General features: G+C 46.9%; 1 protein-coding gene across 6 annotated transcripts in view; it reads right to left on the reverse strand.

Annotated features, from left to right (window-relative positions):
- Positions 1 to 21,027, reverse strand: part of SLC4A5 (solute carrier family 4 member 5) — a 128,154-nt gene that overhangs the window by 59,026 nt on the left and 48,101 nt on the right. For 5 of the 6 annotated variants that reach the window (XM_047854073.1, XM_047854075.1, XM_047854074.1 and 2 more), the window contains 2 exons: positions 20,721 to 20,912; positions 7,875 to 8,004 (listed from right to left, as the gene is read on the reverse strand). In XM_047854073.1, the coding sequence (XP_047710029.1) occupies positions 7,875 to 8,004; positions 20,721 to 20,912 (322 nt within the window). Of the gene's footprint in view, positions 1 to 7,874; positions 8,005 to 12,368; positions 12,459 to 20,720; positions 20,913 to 21,027 lie in introns of those variants that run through there. The other variant, XM_047854078.1, reaches the window with a different exon arrangement.

Genomic DNA, 21,027 nt, shown 5'->3' on the forward strand with positions numbered 1-21,027 from the left:
ACAAGGGCATTACCTTTCCCTCGGGCATCCTACACAGGCCCTGACAGCTCACTTGAGCTTAGACTATGGTTGTGAAGCTAGACATATCAGATGGGAAAGCTCTTGACTTTAGCACAAAGAGCTCCTGACTGACAAAGCATTTTCAGGAAGGTTTATTCCTTCAGCATCTCAGAGTCTGACAGTTCTTATCCTAATAAGACAGGAGACATAACCACTAAAATCAATGTGTGCACCTTGTTTTGATTTGAAGTTGTACAAACCAACAGTAAAGGGAGGTTTTGAGACAATTAGGGAAATTTGAATGTAGATGAAATATCATATTAAGGAATTGTTCTCAACTTTGTAAGGAGATATAATGGCATTGTGGTTGTGTTTATAAAGAAGTCTAATTTCGTAAAGATGTGTACTAAGATGTTTCTAATGTCTGGGATTTTCTCTATTTTTTTTTTAATTAGAGAGAGAGAAAGAGAGACAGAGAGAGAGAAAATCCCAAGCAGACTCTATGCTCAGCACAGAGCCTGATGTGGGGCTCAGTCCCACAACCCATGACCAGAGTCGAAATCAAGAACCAGATGTTCAACCAACTGAGCCACCCAGGTACCCTTGGGATTTTCTTTAAAACACTGTGGTGAAAACAAACAACAAAATGGAATTCCTAAAAGCAAACAAAAAAAGTGATGGAGAAAAATTGATATTAATCTTTGATGGAGCTGGGTAATAGATACATGGGAGCTCATTATATTGTTGTCTCTACTTTTTGTGTTTGAAATTTTCCATAATAAGTTATAGATAGATATTTAGATATTTAAAAGTAAAATATTATATACTTGGACTTATATGAATACATATTTACATACAAATATATATGTGGATGAATCAACGGGCATCTTGGCAAGCAAAGTGGTCTGATGGTGGGGTTTCTCCCTTCTTGACAACTGCATTTGTGGGAGCCACCCGAGGATGTCCTCAGTTGTGGGGAGGTGACCCTTCCTGCCAACTAGCTTCTAGGGGTTCTGAGGAACTTCCAGCCAGTCAAGCCACATCTGGGAAGACTCCTGCCCTCTCTCCTCACATAGCTAGCCTTCCTATCCCACTCACTGGTCAGCTAATCCTATCTTAGCATCCTGAGTCCACCAGGTGGTGGCCTTGTGTCACTGCCTGGCTGTCCACACAGATGCAGACTGGTGCTTCTCCCACCCAATGGCAGGCCCTATGAAGGTGGCCCCTTCTGGTGTGTTAGGCCTCATGCAGCCCCCACATTGAGCTGTGTGCTAACTGTAAGTGATCACTAAATAAATCCCTGGGGCACAGACACCCTGGCATAGCCCCTATTCTGTGTTTACACAGCTCACAGGTGAGAGCACTAGTTGCAACCAGGGCCTCTGAGGCCTGGGGGAACTTTGCCCACTTCTACCTGGGCCTTGATCCAAGTTCTTATTCATATACAATCACTATTTCCCACTTGCCCGGCATAAGTGTCAGGTATCAATGTTTGACTAGTGGAGGGACAGGGAAGGACCATGTTAGATATTAGATGTGAAAATGGCTTGATAATAATGGTGTGACTATTCAGACCAGGAAATAAGCATCTAGTCAAAGTCAAACAACCTTAAAAACTTTCATCTGACCACAAATCTCCATGCATGGCTCCACTGCAATAAAACAGGAGGCTCCTGGCACTGCTTACCTGCCTTTGAACCTGGCAACCCACAGCTCCTGCAGGAGCTCTTCTGCTCCCCTGTCTCCTCCAACGAGAGATGGGTCTGGGAATTACCAGCCCCCTACACTTCTGCTAGGAACCCCCAAGCCTCACTGCAGCCGCCCTGCCCTCTGCTCCTTGGGACCTGTCACATGGCTAGCAGCCTTTCTAGCTGCAGGCCCAGGGCCCCGCACCCTCCACCCAACAGCTCTCTTCTGACTCTTGCATCTTTAAACCACTCTCCCTCACCTGGCTCCTTTCTGTCAGCAGTCAGCATACTCAGATCTCTCCTGCTCACAAAGAACAAAAGCCTCCCTTGAGAGACCTCTCTAACTGCCGCCTTTCACAGACAAGCATCTTGCGAGAACTGTTCAACCGTACCCACCCTCGTCCTTCTGACCCTCTTCTTCACCTGCTGCCCCATCCCACCTGAGACTGCTCTCATCTCTCCATTCTCTGGATACTCTTCAGTTCTTCCCCCACTTTTGGCCACTCCTTCCATCCTGAATGTCTCCCTGCCCCTGGTTTCTAGTACATAGCACTCCTCGTGCTCCTCTCTGACCTCTCTGGCTGCTCCTCAGTGTCCATTGTGGATCCCATTTCCTCTGCCCATCCCTTAAATGTGAGTGACCTGGGGGTTCTGCCCTAGAAAGTCTCCTTGTCTATGGATTTAATTCCTATCCAGATGCTCATCAGTCACAAATTCATGCTTCCCTACTGAGCTACAGACCTCCATATCTATATAATGACCTGATGGATGTCTCCACTTGGAGTTTCCCCAAACAGAACATGTCCAGAGGGAACTCATCAACAACCTCCACCAAAACAAATCACTCAACACTAGAAAAATGTGCTACCCCTCCTGTGTTTCCTAAATTGTTACCACAAGTCCCCCACCTGCTCAACCTGGAAACCTGGGCATCTCCCTGACTAACCTGCTTCCCAATATGCCATCTGTCATTAAGTCCTATCAAAATTCTACCCTTTAAGATAGGTCTCAAGTCCTGTAAAAAGATCAGGGGTTGCCAGGGATTAGGGAGGGGAGAGAGATGAATGAGCAGATCTTTAGGGCAGTGAAACTACCGTGTATGTTACTATAATGGTGGCTACATGTCTTTATACAGTTGTCCAAACCCATAGTAGGTACAACACCAAGAGTGAACCCTAACATAACCTATGGACTTTGGGTGATAATGTGTCAATGTAGGCCCATCAGTAGTGACAAATGTACCGCTGTCATGGAGGATGTCGGTCAGTCACAAGGGAGGCTATGCATGTTCAGGGGCAGGGGGCATATGGGAACTCTGTACCTTCTCAATTTTGTTGTGAATCTAAAACTGTTCTAAAAAAATATATCTAAAAGGAATATATATATAAAATTATATGCTAAAAAAATAGGTCTCAAATCCACCCCCTTTCTCTGTTCCTACTGCTAATGTCTTGGTCCAGGGTCTCATCTCTCACCTAGTCCAGCCTCCTAACAGGCCCAGTCTTGCCTCCTTTTATACATTCTCCACACTGAAGCCAGAGCGGACTCTCTCAAACAGACAATCCTGCTCCTCTCCCCCTCAGTGGCCCTCCAAAGCTCTTGGCATCAAATTCAAGCTCCACAACATGGCCTGCATAGGCGCTCCACGATTAGCCCTTACTCTAGCACAGCCACAGGCAATTTCTGCCCCTTCCTCTGTGTTCCAGAGGCTTCTCCTCTTCCCCTTTCGATACCCTCTCCTGGTTAACTTTGGCCCAACTTTCAGGTCTCAGTGTGAACACCTTTTCCTCCTGGATGTCTTCTTAGCCCCTGCTGTCTGGGCTAGGTGTCCCTACACTGTGCTTTCACAGAACCCCCCTCATCAAATGCCTGTTTGGATAATATGCCTTTTGTGCCCCATTGGACTGAAAGCCCAAGTGAGCAGGGATGGCATCTGTCATGTTCATTTTTGTATCTCCAGCACCTGGCTCAGGTTTACAGACAGTAAACACTTTGTAAATATTAAATGAATGAAGGAGGTTTCCTGACTTCTGTGCTAAGAGCTCTCAGCTTCCTACTCTGCTTTACTCCATATAAGTAGGCAGCTCTGGCCCACAAGCATGATCCCAGGTAAGTGGTGAGACCAGAGGTCTGGGGGTGGATTCTACTCCAGATAATCGGGGAAATGATACTAGGAGGGCATTCTTCAAGATCTTAAGTGGGAGCAGTTTCAAAGTTGAGGCAAAGTTCAGGCTTTCCCCTCCGTCACACGGGAGTGTGCAAACATCTCCACATGTAGGATGCTTTTGAAAATAAACTGATATGGTTCTACCCAACTAAGCTGACCCACTTTTCCTGCCCTTCTTTCTGCCCATTCCTGGTCATTGCAGGAATGTTCTCAATGCATATGTGTCTCATAAGAACCTCTGGAAAGTTCACTCTTTTGGTTTTCTCTGAGTTGAGATCAGAGGCAGCTTGGATTTGGAATTTGCTTTCAGAACTCTTGGAAGGCTCTAAGCTCCAGCTATTTCTGAGTAACCTCAAAGGACTCTCCACACTTGGGTGGGTTCCAGCCCAGGTCATTCTCCTTCTCTTTCTGTCCTTGCAGCCAGGCAGACTCTTGAGAGAGGATGGAATTCTGGGTAAATTGTTTGCTAGAAGTGAGGGGTGGGGGGAGGGTGCCCCACCCACCTGACCCAACCCTCCCTTCAGGCAAGGTCAGTATCAGCAAACAGCCAGCTGCATTTTCCTCCTGGGAATGCTAAAGAGACTGAGTTAGTAAAAATCTATCTTATTAACAGCCTGACCTACCAGCATTGATCACATTAGAAATGACGCCTGCACACACAGTCCCCATCATGTGCACAGGAGCAAAGCTTCAGTGGAGCTCAAAAAGCCATTTAAATCCATCCAGGGGTGACTCCTTCTCCAAGGGCTCAAAACATCCCCCAAACTAATAACCCCTGACAAAGCACCACCAGGGAAAATTCCTTGCGGATTTGAGATTTTTACTGTTAATCTCCTAACTCAATAAAGCAAACACTCCTGCAGCAAATTAAGTACTTTTATTAAAGGGTCCCCTCCTCCATTCTCTTTGATGTGGGTATAGGCCTGCAACCCTCCCAGGGCCTGAGTGTCTGTGTGAGGGGTTGTCAACCCCTGAAACACCATCATTTTCTCCTGTTACCCCAAGGAGCCCCAGAACCCACTGGGATTTGCAGATTCTTGGATTCTGGAAACTTCTAAGACCTCTGGCTTCCCGGAGTAGATCTCACAGCCTGTCAGCTGAGGGAAATGCTTCCCATTCTTTTGTGGGGGTGTGGCCTGGCCCTAAGCACCTCTACTGTTGCAGTTTGCCTGGAGGAGTCTCCGGCACAACTGTCCAGGCCAAGGTGGACTTGTTGGCCAATGGTCAAGCCTTTCCCCTGATCTTTTTACAAGCTTGCTGCTCATACCTCCAACAGTGAGCTGGAAACCTGATGGCGTTAGCTGGAGAAAAGATTAAAGGAGGCAAGGTAGAGAAAGGGGAGGTAGAGAGGTCTGAGCTCCTCTTTTCCCCACTGTTTCCTGCCCCACATTGGCCCCCAAGCTACTTCTCTTTCACATCTGGAATTGGGTTAAGCCATTTGGACTTCTTTTAGTCATTACTGTCCTCTCATTATTGGTTTGAGGTCCATTCAGGACCCTTCCAGGATCTCCTCAAATGCTATCCTCAAAGGCTAGCTTATGGGGAAACCCACCAGCTTACAGATGGTAACTGTCAGATCAGATCCCTTTATATTTCAGGAGGAGCCTCCCTCTAGAAACATCATAACCTACAGTTTATCAGTTTCATTATAGAGTTCATAGTGTAGAAGGCTCTATGGATTCATTCTCAGAGAAACTAGAAGCACTATTATTGTCTATAGAGGCAGACAATTGGGTCTCTGAGGGCCCTGAGGATTTCTTAGCAAGGGCTCTGTGGGTGAGTGTGATAGGCCCTCATGGAAGGTCTGTCCTGGTAATTGTTGCCAGTGATCCTGGATGCAGACCTTGCCCAGTGGAAAGAAGGCACTCAGTCCTTACTGGGTCTCTGAGAAGACCCTTCGCAATGTTCCATCTCTTTACTTGCCCACCTTGGACAAGAAAGTGATGGGAAGCACTAGCTCCTCAGAGGCATTAAGCCACAGTAGCCCAGACTGAGCTCTGGTCATTTGAAATGTCCTATCCTTTCTTCTCAGCCCTGAATAGATGCTCTGGTCTCTGTGGCTATCTCCATTTATTTCCCATCCCAGTGGAATTGCCTCCAGACTTATGTCTTCCCATGGAAATACAAACAGAGTCCCTGGAAGTTGGAGGAAATGGAAGGAGGTAGCAGAGAAAATGGGGAAAGCATGACAAAGTACATAAGCCCTCAAGTTAGGGTCAGACAGGCCTGGGCTATAACCCAGACTCAGCTACCTGCATACTCTGACCCTTGTAAGCTATTTGCCCTTCTAAACCTCAGTATCCTCATCTATAAAATGGGGATAATAATAGTTCCCACCTCCTCAGGGTCATTGGGCAGCTTGAGGGAAAAGAGCCCATAAATTATTTAGCATATAAAAGAGCTCACTGAATGGCTGATAAATAGAGGTTCAGGGGTTTCCAGACAGGGATTGGGGCCAGCCATGAGGCTAGGAATTCATTCCTTCCCTGAGGCCTGCAGGGATTTGTTAATCCACCCAATGGCGTTTGTTCCAGGAGAGATTGGAAGGAGGAGGTTTAGGACGTCCAAACCTCCTCTTCCTTGCTCCATAGAGCAATTTACTTCCCAGGTGAGTGACTGCTGGTGGGTGAGGAAGGATCCCAGGCCATGGCTGGAGCAGCTGCCAGGATCTGGGTATCCTGGTGGCTCCCAGGCAGAACTAGTCCTAGGCACAGGTGGAAGTTAGTCCATGCATTCTCAACCAGGGCAATATCAGCTCCAAAGAGGTCTCGTGAGAGCAAAAAATTTTTTTAGGTATTACCATGGTTTGTGGCACTCCAAAGTTTAAGCCAACCTCACAGAATCATGTCCCTTAGTATTTAATTCCTCTCATTAGAACAAATTAAATCAAATTCCAATTTAATAAGGTTAATTTAAATTAAAATTTCTTAGGGGCGAGAGGCACAATAAAAAAAAAAAAAAGGTTGAGAAACGTTGGTATGGTCCATTTTCTGGACTTTCTCAGCTTCCTTCCCAGGGTCCCTCCTCTCTCATTGGCCCTTTTTGCTGCCTCCTTCCTTTTCCTTGGACTCGTGGCATCATTTGGTGTTGCTGACCAGTGCAGTGCATTTAGAAGCCCACTCTGTCCCAAGCACTGTGTATGGCCAGCACTATTCCTTACTCCAATCCTCTTTTGTTTTTTTTTTTTTTCCAACGTTTTTTATTTATTTTTGGGACAGAGAGAGACAGAGCATGAACGGGGGAGGGGCAGAGAGAGAGGGAGACACAGAATCGGAAACAGGCTCCAGGCTCCGAGCCATCAGCCCAGAGCCCGACGTGGGGCTTGAACTCACGGACCGCGAGATCGTGACCTGGCTGAAGTCGGACGCTTAACCGACTGCGCCACCCAGGCACCCCGACCTCTTTTGGCTGCATGACTTCACCACGTGGTTTCCCTCCAGCTTTCTGACTCTTCTCTTCCTTCTACTGCTCTATACACAGTTTTTCTCCACCCCCCCCCCACCCAATATGTGCCTCCAGAGCTCCACTCTGCCTGTCCCACCCCAAACTCTGCAGAGTCTCTTTTCTTCAGAGGCCCACTGGCCATCCCACCTGGATTTTCCATGGTATATATTTTCCTTCCTCCAGGAAGCCCTCCCTGCCTACCCTACCCCCTTGGTGCTTTCCCTTCTCCTACAGCATTTAGTTTGAACCATTTGACAAGAAAGGATATATATCCTTGTATTATTCTCTCATGGTCTCATGGATGTCTGTTCTACTTTTCCACTTGGATTTTAACCTCTTTGAGAATAAAGACAAAGTGATAAGTATCTGTTTGCTCCTTAGTGTCCAGCCCAGTCCTGGACACTAGGGAAGGCAGAAGGGGAGGTCTTTAGGGACCAGGAAGTGCCCCAGCAGAACTTAAAGTGCAAGATACCACTAGTCAATTGTCCTTCCCACCAGGAGGGTCAGCTCAGCCTAGGCCCCAGGCAGACTGTAGTGGGAAGCTCCCTTCTCCCTTCCCTTGGACTCCACCTTACCTGGCTGACTCCTTCCACTCCATCTGGTCTCCGTCATGCTGCAGAGTGTCCATCTCTGTGAAGAGGGTAGGGTTGGGAGCCTCATCTTCCTCCCCCAGGATGTCCTGGAGCTGCTCAGCAGCTGGAGACCCTGCAAAAAGAGGGCAGCAGGGTCTGCTGAATGGCCTGGGGGAGGCAGAGGGCTGCAGGGCCAATTGAAATGGAGCGGGAGCCGGGTTCAAGAGAAAAGTATTTCCGAATTTAGTAAAACTAAGTCCAGTTTCTGGGCAAAGCTAGACTCATGCCTCTGCAGTTGGATGTGGGCGAAATATTCTTTGAGATAAAAGGGATGAAGGATTTAATCTGCATTCAGACTCCAGGGTCTTGTAGCTGACAACAAAGAAGGATAGAAAATGGCCAAAGCTGGGAAGTAGCAAGGACAGGAAACAGAAAAGTGAGAAAAACTCTGACCCAACTTCAGCATAACAAACCCAGAAGGACTCCTTTTCTCATTGGGGCCAAGACCAGTCAACTCCCAATGTTGGCCTTGAAGGGGCAGTCAGCTCTGCAAAAGGACGTGCTTGTACCAGTGTGCCACATGAGCCCACCTTCTTCATGGCCAAAGTGACAACCTATTCCTGCACTCCTGGTCTGCCTTCCAACTGCCCACTGGATGTCACCTCCTAGGTGTCTCTCAGGCACCTCAAAAGTCAGCATTCTAACACTGAAAATGTACTCTGCCCCAAACATGTTCCCCCTTTTCCTGCCTCCCTTCCTTCTTTCCTTTCTCTCAATATTTCATGAAAGTCTACTATGTGCCAGGCATTGTTCCAGGTGTCAGAAAACAAAGCTGTGAAGAAGGCCCATACATCCTTGTTCTCTTGAATGTCTGCTCTAGTGGCAGAAACAATAAACAAGTAAACAAATGCATAAATAATTATTTCAGGTAGTGATAAACGTCCTGGAAAAACAACAACAACAACAACAACAACAACAAGAGAACTACATTAGATAGATTGATTAAGAAAGACCGCTCTGAAGAGCAGGTGTTTGAGTTGTGACTTGGAAGATGAGAATGAATTACTTTTGCATCTCTGGAAAAAGAGTGCTCTGAGTGTTTCAAAGACCCTGACGTGAGAATGGGCTGGCCATTGTGTCTAGACCATGGTGAGCAAGAGAGAAGCATGACATGATGTCATTGCCTTGCATGTAGAAAGGCATAACTGTCCACCAACTGTATGGGCTAGACACTCTGGAGTCACCTACACCTTACCACTTTCTCTTACCTCTACCCTCATATAGAAAGTTTTCGAAAATATGTCCCCCCTCACCAATCCCTTTGCCCCTGCCCTGGTTCAGTCTCTCATTAATTGTCCCTTGGACTTCATCAAGTCTTCCCCTTCCTCCAAGCCCCTCTGTCCCTTCAAATTATCATCCTTACAGGCCCTCACCTAATTTCTCCATGGTTTCCCCATGGTCAATAATTTCAACTACATTTTCATCATACTCCTCACTCTTACTCCTTGACTTCCCAGCAAAACCAGGCAGCCAGTACCCAAACAAGAATTCATTGGCCCAGTCTTCCTCTGTGCAGGAGTGTCATGGGGGGACAGGGAGAGGCAGTGTGGTACTGTGGTATAGTGGAGACAAGGTGCACAGTGAGCTTGCAACCCAGCTAGACATGGGTATGAATCTCAGAGTTGCCACTTGCTCAGGAGTGAATTCAGTTTGAGTGAGCAGGGTTGTTGGGAGGAACAAGGAGATTCAGATAAGGAGACTAAGACACATGACATGGGGCCTAGAATGTAACAGGTGCTGATCCCCTTTACTACCAACCCCAGCACCCAGGCTCACGAGTCCCACCCAATGGTGAAAATGAAAGATTTTTGGGGTGCCTGGGTGGCACGGTTGGTTGAGCATCCAACCTCGGCTCAGATCATGATCTCGTGGTTCGTAGGTTCAGGCTCCGCATCAGGCTTTGTGCTGACAGCTTGGAGACTGGAGCCTGCTTTGGATTCTGTCTCTCTCTCAAAAATAAATAAACATTACAAAATTTTAAAAACAAAAAAAAGAAAATGAAGTATTTCCACCCTCGGCAGGTCTCAGAAGTGTAGCCACCTCCCACTCATCCTTGTTAGCACCATGTCCCATGTCCCTTGATGCCATTCCTAACCTTTGCTCCTCTCTTCAAGCCTCTTGATCCATCTCCTATCCACTTCACCAAGGAGATAAGGGCCTCTAGATGTGAGATTCATCACCTTCTCCCTTCTAGTTCTGTACCCTTACCACTTTGTAGTCCATTTTTGAACAAAGGAGTCCTTCCTCCAACTTAATCTCTGGCTCCACTCATTCCCTTCTGTTGGATCATTATTTTATCAACAAGCCTTTGCTTACCTTGGTCTTCATCTCTCCACTCTTTTTCTCCTAGCCTATAAATAGTTCTTCCTACCCTATAACACTCTTCCATGACCCTGCCTGCCTTCCCAGCTCTCCTGCTTGCCTTTTCCCCCAACTTCTTGAAGGAATGGTCAGCACTTACTGTCTCCACTTCCTCCTTACCCAATTACTTTCCAACCTGCTCCAACTGGTTCAATCCCACTACTCTAAAGGACATTGACTAAGGCAGAGACTTCAACTGGCAGCTCAAAGACATGTTTAGTTCAGCTCTCACAGAGTATAAAAGTGTTTGAAATTGTTGCTAACATAAAGAATTGTGGGATTTCATATAATAATCCACATTTCTGACTTTTCTTGAAAATTCAGATGCTCTGACAACTGTGCCTACATTCCTGCTTGGCAACAATTAACCAAAGCTGAATGATAGCTGCCTTCTTTAGGTGGGCATATGCATTTTTTAAAGTTCCTTTATCTGAGTATTGTTGACACACAATGTTATGGGCATATGCATTGTAGTTTGCCACAGTCCCCACTGCTCCCTACTCAACTCTGCTAATCTCAGTTATGTTATGCACCTGAGTTTACAACTCTGCCCTCAGATCGTTCTTGTTATCTTATTCTCAACGAGTAAAGTAATAAAACCAATCAAACCAACAGGTCTGGCTTATCTCTCTGGGGCATCAGTGGTGCTGACTGCTCCCCCTGAACTGAAATGCTACTCTTAGCTCTTGTAACAACACTTTCTTGATATTTTTTCCTACCTCTTCAAGGAATCCTTAATATCTTTCCCTGGCCCCTCTTGCCTGTCTCACTTAAATCTTAGTCTTCCCCAAGATTTCTCATTAAACTTCTTCTCTCTTCTCCTTCTATGCTCTTCCTGGGCCATCTTGTGTTCTTTATGGTGTCACCCTGTAGATGAGGTCACCCATGTCTCTGGGCCCTGCCTGGATTGAACATTTCCAACTGTCAACTGGATTATTCCATGTGGGAGTTCTGCAGCCTCCTCAAGTCGACCTCAATATATTCAAAACAACTCCTTTATGCCTGCCATTCTCTGTTTTGAATAATAGCACCCCTAACTCTCCAGCCGTTCAGATAAGAAATACCGGACTCATTCTTGAAGGCTCTTTCTGTCTCACTGTTCATGTCCAATCAGACACTAACTTCTTTCCCTTGCTTCCTAAATATTTTTCAGCTGTCTCCCTTTTTTCCTACCCATTCCCACCATCTTGGCTCAGGTTCTCATTATTTCCCGTTCCTATTGCTGCAAAAGCCTCCTGCTGCCACTACTGCCTCTGGTTGCCTGATCCACCCTATTCCCTATGTGGCAGCCAAGTTTGCCTTCAAAACATTTCAAACATATTCACATGACACACTCCTGGGAGTCATGGTGCTCTTTGAGCAGCACCATAAAATATTTTGCATTTGAGTTAGAAATAATTTTACTTAGCAGAAATTATTATCTGTATATAGCTCAATCTGCCTCATTTAAATGAATTTTATTTCTGAATTTTTCTATTACTTTAAACTGCATCTTTTCATTGGGTTATGGATTGCTGACACTTGCCAGCAGACATCAAAGGTTAAAGTTTTATAGAAAACTAACAATTGAACAAATAACCTTATTTTTTCTTTACACTGGGAGAAGCCTATGACTGATTCTGAGAGGACACAGCAATCAGAGTTCTAGAACAACTCTTTTAAAATGTAGGTTTGATCAGGTTACTCTCCGGGTGAAAAGCCTTCAATGGCTCTGTATTACCTAGAGCCTAGGGTCACTGACCTGGCCCAAAACATCCCTTGTGATCTGGCCCTTACCTGTCTTTTTAGGTTCTATCATGTTTCTCAGCCAGATGCCCTGGAACCCAGTTACCCTCGACCCCAGATACCCCAGCACCCCCCCTCCAATCCCAGATATCCTGGACCCTAACCACCACACACAGTTCTCTGACGAGGAGGGCACCTTACTCCTTGGATCCTTGTGCCTACTCTTCCCTAAGTTTGGAATCCCCTTCCCGTTAAAGGCCAGATAGGAAGACAAAGAAATGGAACAACCAATAGGGAGATGAGACAGGGCAGAGAGCAGGACGCCTGAACCAGCCCTGTCTGGGGCATTACCTGCTCCCTGGAAGAGCTGAGCACTGAGGTCTCCAGCTGTCGGCACGGCTTCTGGCCCCAGCCTGTCTCTGCTGCTGCCGACCTGGCCACTGCCTCCAAACGTCCTCTTCCCCACCGGTCACAACAAACTCTGTTTCCAGTTAAGCACCAGGGGAGGTGTAGGGAGAGAAGAGGGAGAGAAACAGAGAGAGGGAAGGAATGCGTGAAAGACGGGTGGTAGAGAGAGAAGGCTATATGTGGGAGAGAAAAGAGAGGTAGTGTGAGAGAAAGACTATATTGAGGGTGAATTAAAGATACAGTATGAGAGAAGTGTGTGTGTGAGAGAGAGAGAATATGTGTGAGAGAGAGAATGAGAGGGAAGAATGTGAGAGAGCAGTGTGAGGGGTGGGGGTCCTCAAGTGCACTGGAGAGAGAGGGGCTCAGCAGCGCAGAGACTGGAACAGGCAGCTGGGTCTTCACGGTGGCAGGGGCAGGGTGGAACAGCTGCGGGTCTGTGAGAACACTGGCGGAACTGCCTCTGTCCTGCCTCCCCCATGAGGGCTCCAGGAGAGCCCCAGCACCTCTCCTCAGGCCCCTTTATAAAGGCAGAGGTAGGATTTGCTCTCAGACTCCCCGGGGCCTCCTTAAGAGCCTTGGCTGCAGGTGAGCGGCTGGAGAGTGGCTGCCAAGACAGAGTTCTCTCAGCTGTGCAGTGGTTCCCCCCACCACACCCGGAGGTGGGATGGTTAGGGAGGGTTGTTGTGGGGTCTCAGGTTTCAAAGCAACCATGCTTGGTCAGTAATGTTCCACGCAGCTGGTTTTTCTCTGTCCCCAACTTTTTTTTTGCTATTATTTTTTTTAAGTTTATTTATTTTCAGAGAGAGAGAGAGAGGGTGAGGATGAGCTCACGTGAGCATGGGAGGGGCAGAGAGAGAGAGAGAGAGAGAGAGAGAGAGAGAATCCCAAGCAGGCTCTGAGCTGTCAGTGCAGAGCGCCATGCGGGGCTCAATCCCAAGAACTGTGAGATCATGACCTGATACAAAATCAAGAGTCAGATGCTTAACTGACTGAGCCACCCAGGAGCCCCCTCTGTCCCCAACTGTTAACCCAGACTCCTAATCCTCTAGCTCTTTATCTACTTCTAGGACAAAGTGCTAAATACCATCACTAAGTGGATGTTTCCTGGGAGCCCGTGGACAGTGGGAACTGGTTACTTGAGGCTGTGGGGAGAACACCACTGGGGAATTATTTTGCTCTGCTGAGAAACTCCTAATCTCCTGGGTTCGGTTCAACAAGTTCTTACTGAGTACTTAGAATGTGCCAAGGTTGATTAGAGGTCACTGGGCGGCTACTGCTCCAAGGGGTGCTGAGCCTTGGATTCTCTAAGTCTCGGGGCTAGGAGGGAGCTTAGCTGTTGTCGAAGAATCTAAGCCCTTCACTTCACAGATGAGAAATTTGAGACCCAGTTTATACCACAGAAAGGCCCCATCAGGCCTCAAATTAGGGGAACCTGGAGGAGAGTCAAGTCCACTGACATCCTCCACCCTACACTGCCCACCCGCCTATGGCTGGCCCCACTCACATTTTCATACTTGGGGCTCAATGATCGAGGGTGCCCACTTTAAAGCTGAGGAAACAGGGGTGCCTGGGTGGCTCAGTCGGTTAAGCATCCGACTTTGGCTCAGGTCATGATCTCACGGTTTGTGAATTCAAGCCTCGCATCGGGCTCTGTGCTGACAGCTCAGAGCCTGGAGCCTCCTTCGGGTTCTGTGTCTCCCTCTTTCTCTGCCCCTACTCTTGCTGTCTCTGTCTCTGTCTCTGTCTCTCTCATAAATAAATAAAAAACTTAAAAAAAATAAAGCTGAGGAAACAGCAGAAGGTCAGGGTGTCTGTTTAGGTACTGGGCTCCAAGCAAACACCACCATCCAGAAGTTTCTGCAATGCTGGGCTTCTCAGCAGGACAGAACAGTGAGTAGATGGGCCCCTCCCCAGGGTCCCAGGCTCTACAGCTCACAAGCCACTGTGGCTGAAGTTGGCCCATCTCCTCTTGAGCACCACTAGGTAGCTACTCCATGCCACACTGGGTCAGGGGCTGTGGGTGACCCCAAAGCACCCAAAGAGAGATTGTCAAGGATGCCAGAAGATTCTCTTTATCCATGTGGTGCTTTAAGAGCCCAGACCTGGGTTTAACACCTGACTCTGCTGATTACTAGCAGTAGGATTTTGGCAAAGCATTTAAGTTCTCTGAGCCTTAGTTTCCCCATCTATTAAGTGGGAATAATCAAGCCTACCTCACTAGATTGTGATAGCCATTCAGGAAGATAATACGTGTGATGTGGTTGGCACAGTGCTTGGTATACACCAGTCACCCAATAAATGATATTGCTATTGTTGTTGTTGCCAGCAGGTCTGACACATTTCCCCCTTGTTACCAGTCATCAGCCTGGCCCTTTTAAACATTCCAAGGGCTCAATCCTTTTCAGCCTCTAAATGCTCATGCTGCTCCCATGCTGCCTCCCTGCCCTCCACCCCGAGGGCCTTCCACTCTCTCTGCCCCTCCCTCCTGCCCACAGAAGGTTTAGCCCACCACACGCTGGGCTCCTGGATCAGGGTGGCTCTAATGCACTGTGGGCCCCACGTGCGTGCAGCACATCAGAAGTTAATCCACATAATGAGAAATGCCACAGGTAATAGCCCCTGTGGTTGATAGCACACAGGGAGAGTCACATAGCGACGGCCCACGATATGACTCCCCCAGCAGTTGCTGGGAGAAACATAACCCAGCAGGAACAAGCTTCAGGAAGCACACTAAAAGAAGCAAGCAGAATTGTGCTTTTACTGGGTGGGGACTGTCCAGTTATTGGATGAGTAAAGCACAAAATGATCTAGTATACTACAAACAAGTCAGTCTTCAACAACTAGTGAAGACCCGGAAGGCAATTAGGCAGTCAGAAAGTCAGGATGAGGATTTGATCCTGGGGCTGGGGCCCTGGATGAGCCCTTTCAGAGGTTCTCTCCCTCTGTCTTGAGTTCCACATGAATCTCTAGATGGCCAACTTTGCAAGATCGGAGTCTACCTTGCTTGCATCATGCTGCTGGTCCCCAGTACAGGGCTCACACAGCATGGGCACTCAATAAATATTTGCTGGGTGAATGAATTCACTAATTAGCACTCATGAGCGTATCATCTGGGATTAGGCTTGGCAAGAAAGGAGCCAAGGACAAGGAAATGCTGTTAGGGGTGGAGCTGGGTGGAGACTTTGGGTAGCTCAAGGCAACTGAATATTGGGGACTGGGAGACTGATCTAGGGTTCTAAAGTCATTCCTGCAATTGTGTGAGGTGGGTCTTGAGAGGTGATGTAAAAGCCCCCCAATCCTAACTTCATAGACAGCAAAATTCTTTTTCTAGGAAGCTGTCCTAAAACTCCAAATGTGTTCTCTAAGAAGAGGAAGCGAATCTGCCCCTTTAGCGTTTATAGGGATTCCTCTTATCATGGTAGTGTTAGGGATGTCAGCCCAGTCCATACCCAAAAGGATGTCCTCTGGCAGCTGTGTTTATGGAATGTATGACCTGTGCCCCTTGGCTACAGTTAATCATTGGACATCTGAGCCAAGCCTGGAAATTTTGAATTGGGTCTCTAAGACAGCTGGGGCCTTTCCTGATGGTCTCTGGAAAAGAGAGCACGTAAACTAAGATAAAAGGGCACAGAGATGCAGAAAGGGCTACAGAGAGAAGGGAATGGAGCAGACCCACAGGAGAAGCAGGGGCAGGGGCCATCAGTCCCAGAGAGGGGACTGAGAGGTGCTATGTCTACCCATTGAGCCTGGCTGTTTATTCTGCTTTGGGACTGCGAAAAACTTCTTTGGTTTTGTAATAACACGTGTGCGTACATACACACACACACACACACACACACACACACACACACACACTGCCTCCTTGCCTAAGCCAGCTCAAGTAGATTTCTAATACATATGATCAAATTACCTTCTTAACCATGAGTGCCCCTTATAGGGAATTCTAGGGTTGGAGATTTTCTTCTTTGTACCTTCTTAAAAACTCCAAGTGTAAAAGTTATAAAGAATGTTGGGTCACTGTAGTAAGAATAGTTAGAATAAGAAAGAACAGGAATCAGTAAAAGAGGGGAGTAAAGCAATGGCAGAGCAGGCCAAAGGCAAGAAAAGAAGGAAGGCCAAGGAAAAGAAACCTTGGCCCTGGCCCTGGCCAAGTGAAGAGCTGTGTCAGAGGACTGGCAGGGCCTGGCCAGGGCACTGCTGGCTCCCCTACATGCTAGTGGGTGGAACCAAGGCTTGGCAGATCTCGGTGTGTTGGGCAAGGGGGAGATTCAACCAAATCCAAATAAGAGATCCCTCCGCCTTCCCCAGGAAGGGCGTCATCCTCAATATGCTGCAGAGAAAAGAGAGCAATGACACTTATCTCACTGGAGCCCCAGAGGAAGAGATTCTGACATTTAAGGGGAGCCAAAATAGTAAAGGGCAATTGATTGTACCATATCCATGATTTATAATGTAAGGTATATGAAATGTCCCCAGTAGTCTTCAATTAGCATATGGCTTTTATTGTTTTGTTTTGGTGACTATAAATGCAGTAAAGTGAGGAAACTGTTATTTAAAATCAAATTAGACAGTTACTGCTTCTCCTGTCTAAGCCAACAGGGGTGTGGGGGCCTGATTCACACACACAGTCTTGACATGGCCTGCAGAGGACCCTGGGTGGGAGTAGGGGGAGAAGGAAATGTCAAAGCCTTCTTCAGGTTTTCAAGGATGTTGAAGGGCTAGACTTAGAGGAGATGGTCTTTGTGTTTAGTTCAACCCATTATGTGGCCTCGGCTGTGCAAAAATGGGCCCTGAGCCAAGGAGGGGCAGGAAGAAAAATTGACGTAACTAAAAAGGAGGGGACTGAGCATGTATGTGAGGACGGGGCTCAACACTGAAAGCAGGAACATATGAGGGGACTCAGGAGGGGACAAGGGTGGGCAGGAGCCCCCAAAATATGTGATATGAGGCTGGAACTGCACAGAAAAATGTGCACTGGAAAACTTCCAGTCACCAGAGGAACACAGATATCTAGTATGTATCTCTGCAATGTTAAACTTGGTTCTGAACCTTCAGCAAAGCCTTCTACTCACATATATGCCATGCATAACCAATTTGGGGAAAACCAAATAAGGTCTGAACTCCATGCCTGAGAAGGCCTAGAGGTGAAGGCAGAGTACAGGTATAGGCAGTGAAACATAGTGAGATGAGCCCACTATGGAGGGACTTGGAGCCAGACAGTGAGACTGGCAGCCCTGGGAAGGCACAGAAATTTGGGGAAAGACATGGACCTTCCCCTGGATGAGGCCAGGGAGGCTAGATTCCACTTTAGCTAATTCTCAAAGAATAGGGTAAATCTGGTTAATGTATAGTTTATGAACACTTTCCATTTATTTATTTATTTATTTATTTATTTATTAACTTGGATTTATTTTTTTTTCAATATATGAAGTTTATTGTCAAATTGGTTTCTATACAACGCCCAGTGCTCATCCCAAAAGGTGACACTTTCCATTTATTAAGACTTTCACTGGTTCACTTGCAAACTTGCTCAATCCTAATTTCCCCTCAAGGTCCTAATGCCAATAACTAAGGATTCTCTTCTAATAGGATTTTTTTGTTTGTTTTTAGAATAGCTCTCATGGCTGGGGAGGGAATGCTGCATATGTTGATAATTCTAGGAGATCCAGGTTTTAAGGTGCCAAAGGACAAGAAGAGAGAGAAAATATAGGCTTCTTTTGGGAGGAGTTTTTTTTTTTTAATGTTTATTTATTTTTGAGAGAGAGAGAGAGAGAGAGAGAGAGAGAGAGAGAGTGCGAGCATGAGTGGGGGAGGAGAAGAGAGAGAGGGAGACACAGAATTTGGAGCAGGCTCCAGGCTCTGAGCTATCAGCACAGAGCCTGATGCGGGGCTCAAACTCACAGCTGTGAGATCATGACCTGAGCCAAAGTTGGACACTCAGCCGACTGAACCACCCAGGTGCCCGTTGTTGTTTTGTTTTTTTTTTTTAAGTAATCTCTGTGCCACCCTATATGGGGCTTGAACTCACAACCCCAAGATCAAGCATTCCTCTACTGACTGAGCCAGCCAGGTGCCCCAGACTTCCTTTGGGAAATAAATTTTAACTTGCTTTCCTACCTGCTCCCCACCCCAAATGGGGCATTTAAGGGCTAGAATGATCATCTTTCTTTCTTTTTCCTTCTTCCTTTCCCCCACCTCTTTCCAAGATGTATCCTTCCAAGGCACAAATTTGTAAGTACACAAAGGCAAGGACGCTAGCCCATTTTAAAGCTGCAAACTCTAAAAGAACCCCAACTGTCTTTGCACCTATGTTGGAAAAACTGTCTTATGAAGTGTTCATGGAGAAGATGCTTTAGAGACAAATATGTGTCCTGTCCCAACCCTTGTTCCTTCCTCACTGGAAATGAGAATAGAAGACCAAATGAAATATGTCCTTGGTCCTAAGGCTTTGGAACAATATAAGGCTCAAATGCCTCACTGGAAAACAGCCTAGCTCTCCTTTCCTGATCATCTGGGGTGGTTTTGATCTTTTAGTGGCCCCAAAGTTATTTAATATCAGGCAAGTATAAGAACTTGTATCAGGTAAGTATAAGAATAACTTTTCACACCCCTCCCACCAGAAGGATTTCAGAAGTTCTTGGTACCAGTGAGGACAGCAAAACCAAACCAATATCCACTAGTAGAGGAAAAAGACTTGGGTTCCTTGCTCTTAAATTGGGTTAATGTGTATTAACTAAACTAATATATATTAAATGCCTACCACATTTACTTACCCACCACAATAACCTACCATGTTATATATTTCTTCCATAACTCAGGAGAGACCCAGAAAATTTGATTTTCAAAGGGGAACCTCATCCCTAAATGTGGGGAAGGTGGTAGGGTTAGAGGAGAATGCCCCATCTAGATCCAACATGGGGAGTGGGAGATCTTCCCAACAGGCTTGCTCTCCTCTGGGTCCTTGATGTTCCTACCCTCTGGGCAGATACATGTGCACACGCATGTGCATGTGTATTGTGTGTATGTGTGCACATGCATGTTTTAATCAGAGCTCATCTCTTATGCTAGACAGCCCCAAAGGACTTCCATTAACCCATCTGCCACATAGACACATTTAATCTGGAAAAGCCATGGGCCTTAGTAGACTTGGTGCAATGAGAGCAGTTGTTCAGGGCAGCTGCAAGGTTGGGGGTGGCTCAGTTGGCCTTTGGGAGCATGAATGTCAGATCTTTTCCTACAGGGACGCTGAAACACTATTACTGCCTCTGACATTCCTTTGAAGGTTTAGATAGTAAAATAACTCATTTTGCCTTGCTCAAGACAGTGGAAATATATAATAGAGCCCAATGAGATGCTATTTGTTGGGCAGATTTAGGATACGTTGGGGTGAAATCATGGCCCTAGAAACAGTAAAGTCTCAAAAGAATAAAACATCACAGCTGTGCTCTAAGGATTCCATACTCTTCACTCCTCTTAAGATTGATATTTTTCTTTCCATGGGGAGGAACAAAATACTGATTTTTATTTTTATTTTTATTAAAAAAAATTTTTTTTAACGTTTATTTATTTTTGGGACAGAGAGAGACAGAGCATGAATGGGGGAGGGGCAGAGAGAGAGGGAGACACAGAATCAGAAGCAGGCTCCAGGCTCTGAGCCATCAGCCCAGAGCCCGACGCGGGGCTAGAACTCACGGACCGTGAGATCGTGACCTGAGCTGAAGTTGGACGCCTAACCGACTGAGCCACCCAGGCGCCCCAAAAATACTGATTTTTAATCAGTCCAGAGCTGATTTCTGCAGCAGCAGAGGAAGGCCTCAGGGGATTTGCTGACCTGGGCGAGAGCTTCCCAGGGGTCTGCAAGCTACCACTCAGGTGCCTAGACAATTCTCGACCATTCCATCAAGCTCAGGTGAGGAAAGGGAAGAGGTAATTCAGTTTACTGAGCACAGTGCTTCATGCCAAACAGTCATGTTTGTGGTTAGGTTAGTCATGCCATGGCTGCGTGGCCTCCAGGAATTTGGAATTGAGGAAAATGATTCTGAGAATTAACCCATGAAACCAACTTGGGGGGGGATCAGAGCAGAAGTCTCAGAGTCACCAGAGAGAGATGGAGCTCAGCCTGACTAAAGGTGCCTCTGAGCAGGGAAGTTGGTCTGCAGTGGCAGCAGGGCAGCAGGTGCTAACAGCCTTGGGGCATCATTAGTCTGCAGAGAATCTTCCGACTTTATCCATCCCACCACCCAAGCCACTGCACTCACCAGATGGCTCCCCTGAACACGCCCCTCAAGAACTCACGGGTCCTGCTGACACGATCCACATTGCCATCCCGGCTGCTTCCCCTGCTCCCCGTGCCAGTCAGTTCCTGCTGTGGCTTGTCTGGCTGCAGGCCCCAGCAGACCTTCTGCAGTCCTGAAAGACGTCCTTGCTGATCTCTTTTCCTTTGAGGGTAACTGGGGACCGAAAGCCCAATGTGGATGGAACGGCAGTCTGTGGGCAAAGCACAAAAGACAGGGGAGGCAAGAGTTACTGAAAATGGGCATTTCCCTTTAACAGCCTCTAGTTACAAAGAGCTAGGGCCACCAAAGCAAAATGGAAGACATGG

Source organism: Prionailurus viverrinus, chromosome A3, assembly GCF_022837055.1.
Source record: "Prionailurus viverrinus isolate Anna chromosome A3, UM_Priviv_1.0, whole genome shotgun sequence".
NCBI classification, from domain to species: Eukaryota; Metazoa; Chordata; class Mammalia; order Carnivora; family Felidae; genus Prionailurus; species Prionailurus viverrinus.